The 6,752-nt window shown below is 39.5% G+C and overlaps 2 protein-coding genes across 3 annotated transcripts in view; one reads left to right on the forward strand and one right to left on the reverse strand.

Moving 5' to 3' along the window:
* Nucleotides 1-2,390, forward strand: part of LOC106873284 (uncharacterized) — a 28,314-nt gene extending 25,924 nt beyond the window's left edge. For both annotated transcript variants that reach the window (XR_001409858.2, XR_001409857.2), the window contains exons 11-12: nucleotides 544-590; nucleotides 1,795-2,390. The gene's annotated coding sequence lies outside the window, so the exon portion shown is untranslated. The remainder of the gene's footprint in view (nucleotides 1-543; nucleotides 591-1,794) is intronic.
* Nucleotides 1-6,752, reverse strand: part of LOC106873286 (uncharacterized) — an 18,773-nt gene that overhangs the window by 3,794 nt on the left and 8,227 nt on the right. Inside the window, exon 4 of the mRNA XM_014920592.2 lies at nucleotides 2,402-2,612. Within this exon, the coding sequence (XP_014776078.1) occupies nucleotides 2,402-2,612 (211 nt within the window). The remainder of the gene's footprint in view (nucleotides 1-2,401; nucleotides 2,613-6,752) is intronic.

The raw sequence follows: 6,752 nt of genomic DNA on the forward strand, positions 1-6,752 counted from the left end.
GTGTCACCCGCACAAGAGCCAGTCCAGGGGTACTGGCAACAATGTCGCTCGAAAGATATCATGTGTCGCCCGCACATGAGCCAGTCCAGGGGCACTGGCAACGATCCTGCTCAAAAGATTTCATGTGTCGCCCGCACATGAGCCAGTCCGGGGGCACTGGCAACGATCCCGCTCGAAACATTTCATGTGTCACTTGCACAAAAGCCAGTCCAGGGGCACTGGCAACAATGTCGCTCGAAAGGTATCATGTGTCGCCCGCACATGAACCAGTCCAGGGGCACTGGCAACGATCCCGCTCCAAATCTGAAATGAAGAAAGCCGAAGTGGGATATATCAGCTTCCCCTTGATTTTAATTTACCCTTTTTCATTCTATTCTCTCATACATTGTAATATAATGAAGATGGAGACATCATTTCAATAGGAGATGAAATTTTTTTTTATTGGCTTCAGTTATTAGGTTGTGGACGTACTGAGGTACTGCCTTCAAAGGTTTTCAGTTAATTGCATCAATCCTAATACTTTGATATTTATTTTGTCCTTAGAGGAAGCTTAGAGGCAAAGGCAGCAGACATAAAGGGATATTACAGAGGTGAGTTAAAATGCTACATGGTATTTTCATTTTGTGCACTAATTTTTGCCATAACTTGCTGATATATATATACACACAGCAAGCTTCTGCATGGTTTCCTTCAACCAAATTTCATCCATAGGACTTCGGGTGATGCAAAACTATGACAGCAAACACTTGCCCAAAGTGCCATGCAGAGAGATTGAACTCCAAATTGTGGCTGCAAGGCAAACTGCTTGACTATACAGCCATTAGCACAATATATCTAAATTACTTTCTAAGAGCACTGACACAAACCAACATTATTTCTCTCAATATTCTTTCTTTTAGGCTCAAACTTAGTTTTTGGGGAGGAACAGGTATAATTGCTTAAATCAGTGACATATATATATATGTATGAGCCTCCACTTTTTTGTACCTAAAAATCAGTATTACATATGTACAGTTAGATGTGCAAACACTATCATAAGACTGAGTGTTCCAAGCTGATTATCATTATCCAGTCAACTTCTAGTATAGTGGTTAGTCTACCAGTGTACTTAGTAGTATTACTAGTTGTAATATACAGAGCGTATGAGGAGGAAAATTAAGATAAACACAAGCCTAGGTAGTGTTTATCCATGTTTCAGTGTTGAAGTCAGTAGAGCTCCATTATTAGGGAGCAAGTTATATGTTGTGTTTACAGTTAGATGTACAACTAGTACTGTATGAGATAACGATAATCTATGTGGAGCTTTAACTCATAGTAGTAGTCATGCATCTAGCTGTACACACAAAATAAAACTTGCTCCCTAATGGTGAAGCTATACTGACTTTAACACTGAAACATGAATAAATAATAACTAGGCTTGTGTTTATTTTAATTTCCCCCCCCACATATTCTCAGTAATATATATGTTACACTAAAGTGGCGAGCTGGCAGAAACGTTAGCACACCAGGCGAAATGTTTAGCAGTATTTCGCCAAGGTCAACTTTGCCTTTCATCCTTTCAGGGTCGATAAATTAAACACCAGTTGCATACTGGGATAAGTCTAATCGACTGTCCCCCCATCCCCCAAAATTTCAGGCCTTGTGCCTAGAGTAGAAAAGAATATATATGTTACACTATAGTATAATGCCACCTCCTCACCAATTTTACTTTTGATGCCAGTACAATATATAATTAAATGAATCTTTTTTTTTTTTTTTTTACAAAATCATGAACATATGCTTTTATGCTTTCAGATGAAAAGAAGTTCAGTTAATTTGGGACAAAAGAATACTGAGATGGTTATATTTCTGTTAAAAAAAAAATGGAATTACATTATGAAATACAGTGAGAGTTACATGTGCTCAAATTGTGAAGATGTTGGACTGCTAGCTAAAAAAATCAGTTTATATCTTCTCTGTCGCAGTAAGCTATGACAAGATATTTCCTCATCTTCAGTGGTTCTAGGGTATCAGAATGAAGAGGGTAAATGTTACTTTCAGGCATCTACTTTACCTTTAGGTTTCTATGTTCAGTAAATAACAGAGTAGGTATTGTGATGAAGCATAGCACATCATTGAAAGCAAGGAGAGCATTTTATTGAGCGCACCAGTGGACACTAAAAAAAAACCTGAATTCTATCTAAGGGAAGAAACCTTAGGTAATGTTATGAACAAAAACATACAAGCAAAACTAAATTTAAATCCCCACCCTGCCTTTTTTTATATTAAAAGAACCACCTCGTCTATGGAATCAAATCTTTATAGTGAAAGTTACTATTATAAGAAAACCCTTCACTTTACACAATACACACATTATACAATTTGAAGAAAAGAAGTTTGAATCATGTATTTCAATCCTTACCTTTTTATTATGAATGTATATATTAGATCTGCCGTTTTTGTTAACTGTGTTTGTAGTCTTATCTACTTCAATATGATGTCCATTCATTTTCGGAGTTGAGGAAGCAGCTTTATGATAATTATTTATAGTTTCTTTTACTTTTTCCATGATTAAGTTATTTGAAGTTTTATTTTTCCTTTCTCCTTCCTCACTGCATTGGGTAGAGTCATTGCTGTAAATAGATGTAAATGAAATAAAAAAAAGATCAGTGTATCATTTTGGAAAATAATAGGTAAGCCTCTCAATGTCAGAGAGATTCTGCAAGCTGCACACAAGAAACCTGTCTCTGAATATAAACAGATACAGAAGAGAGAGAGTCTCTTTAAGTCCAGCCATAACCAAGTTCTGTACTGTTGGTGGCATAAAATGCACATTAGTGTTTAGAAATAGCATCCAGCTGTAAAAACCAAGCCAAATGAGGAAGAAACAAATGAAAGCAACATGGACTCTGCAAGACATGTGCAAGTAGCCTGTCAGGCAGGATATGAGTTAAGTCATTGCTCCAAATCAACTGTAAAATATCACTTCTGTCTTAATTTTGGTGGCGTGACCATAGCAAATGGTTGCTCTGGCAAAGTCATTTACACCATTGTAAATGATTTTTAGAGTAGGCCATCAGTATTATGGAGCTTATACACAAGCAGAAATAAGACTTTCATCGTGTTTTGAGGTGTTGGAAGGTGAAGACAGTTCTCTTTCTTGAATTTGATCATGGTTGTTTTACTATAGTCCCTGAAAACAACTAGGATCATTGCATAAAAAAAGACTACAAAATAGGAGTAGCATTCTCTAATGCCTGCATAATAAACAATGAGATTACAGTGCTGAGAGGGAAAGCAAGCATGACCTTCAGAAGAATGCACTGCAAGCTGGTTAGTTCATGGAATCTGTCTTAGCATGAAGACCAGTGTATATAGACAGTTCTAACCATGCTGCGATATAGTAGTGAGACTTGAACATAATACTGCCAACATATGGAAATAGAAAAAAAAAACAAAAGACTAGTTCCATTTAAGATGCTTTGGAAAATTTGTGCTGTCTCATAGAACAAGGTACTTAACTATATTTGAGTAATACAAAATTGAAAGGATCAAAGCTCTCTTCATGAAGGGTAAGCTCTGGTGAGTGAGATGTATTGCTTGAATGGAAGAGCCAAGGAGGTTAGCATAAAAGGTATAAGGACATTTTGAAATCCAATCTGAAAGTATGTGATGCTTTCATTGACAACTGGATAAAGCACTTATCCTGTCAGAGAGGCAAAGTACTATGTAGAAATAAGGTAGCTTTGAATACTGCTACATCAATCATCTCCAGGTCAGGACTAACCCCTTACAAGCTAAAGACTGCATCTGCCTGGTCTGTTAGCATTGATGCTACTTGTGGACAAACCTGATCAGCCATTGCAGATAAATTTATTAGATAGAGAAGGATGATCTATTATATCACAAAGACTCAGCTTATCATCAATAGAAAAATACAATGAAAGAACAGCAAGAAAGTGAGCCAAAAGTTATATAGTGTTGGAATGTGAAAGTTTTCTGTGAATGCTGTTTGGTGAGATGGTTTTCTTCCTATAGATTCATTCTACAGGGTGGTACAGCCCAGGCAGTAAGTTCCCTGCAAACTAATTCTTCAACCTAGCTATTGCTATTTTGTCATAGCTATTTAAAAATTCTAGTAGTATTTTCAAGGGAAGCATGAACATATTTCCCATTCATTCCTTGGAATCAGTAGGGCTGATCATCAATTGATGTACAACTAAGCATAAAAACTCAATTTGATTCTATTACACTAGTTAGAATGTTAGATAAATATTCATGCCTATCTTTTGTTCTTTTGTTGTTATTGTTGCTGAGTCTCAAGTTAGTCCTGACTTAGCAAAACCTACGACCAAAAACGTTCCACCCATGACCATACTGTACTGATATTACATATCTGAAATTACATTATCAAATGTGTCTCTCTCTTTTCAAGATAATAGAATGAAGTTTGATTGATATCTGGCTAATATTTTTAGCAGATTGAGTGACCACATAAAAGCTACTTTGTTTCACTTGATCCAGTCTAATATGATACACCATCTTAAATATTACCTTGCTTGGAAACAGGTGAGAGTTGGTGACAGGAAAAGCATCAGGCCATAGAAAATCTGCCTCAAGTAAATTCTGTCCAATCCATGCAAGCATGGAAAAGTGGGCATTAAAATGATGATGATTTCTTACACTGACACATGATTTTACATCTGTTTCCCACGATGGCATGGGTTGGACAGTTCATTACAGTCTCAGCGTTTATTCTGAATTACTACTCTCCTAGAGAACCATGTCTCATATAGTTTAGCAAAGAAATAAAAAGTGGGTCAATGTGATGAAGAACTAACGAGTTATTCAGCAATTTCTGAGTACTATATCAAAGTAACACGAGACAGAAGGCTACGATATGAGAGAGAATTGGCTGCTATTTCTATGTCTAGCTATTATGTAGAGGTCTCACTTATTCATCATCATCATCATCGTCGTTTAACATCCGCTTTCCATGCTGGGATTCGTTGGACAGTTTGACTGAGTACTGGCAAGCCAGAAGGCTGCACCAGGCTCCAATCTGATCTGGCAAAGTTTCTACAGCTGGATGTCCTTCCTAACACCAGCCACTCCAAGAGTGTAGTGGGTACTTTTACATGCCACCAGCACGAGTGCCAGTCAGGAGGTACTGGCAACGACCACACTCAAAAGGTGTTTTTTATGTGCCACCTGCATGAGAGCCAGTCCGACAGAACTAGCAACAACGACGCTTGAACGTTGTTTTTCACGTGCCAGTAAAGCAACACTGGCAATGATCACACTCGAATGGTGCTCTTTACTTGCCACCAGCACGGGAGCCAGTCAGTGGCCCTGGCAACGGTCACACTCAGATGGTGCTTTTAACACTCCACTGGCACGAGTGCCAATCAGGCGGTACTGTCATCGGCCACGTCAGCGATTTTGATTTCACTTGCCTCAACAGGTCTTCACAAGCAAAGTTTATTGTCCAATGAATGAAGGGTACTCATAAGTGGGCTGGTTATACACCACTGGCTTACGTCACAGGTTATGGTCTCACTTGGCTTTTCAAGTCTTCTTGAGCACAGCATATCTCTAAAGGTCTTGGTCACTACTCATTGCTTTGGTGAGACTCAAAGTTCAAAGGTCGTGCTTCACCACCTCATCTCAGGTCTTCCTGAGTCTACCTCTTCCACAGGTTCCCTCTATTGCTAGGGTGTGACAGTTTTTCATACAGCTGTCCTCATCCATTCACAAAACATGACCATTCCAGTGCAGTTGTCTCTCTTGCACACCACATCTGACGGTTTTTAAGTCCAACTTTTCTCTCAGGGCGCTTACGCTCTGTCGTGTATGCACACTGACATTACACATCCAACGGAGCATACTGGCTTCATTCCTTGCAAGCTTACGCATGTCCTCAGCAGTCACAGCCCATGTTTCACTGCCATGTAGCATGACTGTTTGTACACATGCGTCATACAGTCTGCCTTTTACTCTGAGCGAGAAGCCCTTTGTCACCAGCAGAGGTAGGAGCTCTCTAAACTCTGCCCAGGCTATTCTTATACACTTTCAGAGCATCCATCCCTGCTACAGACTTGGTCACCTAAGTACTGGAAGCTATCAACTATTTCTAGTTTTTCTCACTGGAATGTGACAGAAGCTGTTCTCTGCACAGTGTTTATTGCTCCTGAGCATTTGCCACATACAAAAACTCTTCCCAGTTAGCCTTCCTTTGATATTGCTGCACCTCTTATGTATCCATAGCTTACACTGGGTACATCTTATGGAGTTTCTACCTATGCCTTTTCTACAGATCGAGCAGGGCCATCTATCTGAAGGGATTTGTGGTTTGTCTGCCTTCCTACTTATTCGGACTTTGGTTTTAGCTAAGTTGACTCTAAAGCCCTTCGATTCTCATCCTTGCTTCCACACCTGAAACTTTCCTCTAGTTCTAGAGCAAGGTCATCAGCATAGAGGAGCTCCCAGGGGCATCCTGTCTTGAATTACTCTGTTATTGCCTTGAGGACTATGATGAATAAGAGGGGGCTGAGGACTGATCCTTGGTGGACCCTACCCGGAATTCTTCACTGTACATGTTGCCAACCCTCACCTTACTGACAGCGCCCCTGTACATGGCTCGCACAGCTCTCACTAACCATTCTTCTATCCCTAGTTTCTTCATCGACCACCAGATAAGGGATCGGAGGACACTGACAAAGGGTTTCGCCATGTCAACGAAAGCCAGGTACAGAGGTTTATCTTTGGCTAGG

The sequence above is a fragment of the Octopus bimaculoides genome, chromosome 1 (assembly GCF_001194135.2).
Source record: "Octopus bimaculoides isolate UCB-OBI-ISO-001 chromosome 1, ASM119413v2, whole genome shotgun sequence".
NCBI lineage: Eukaryota > Metazoa > Mollusca > Cephalopoda > Octopoda > Octopodidae > Octopus > Octopus bimaculoides.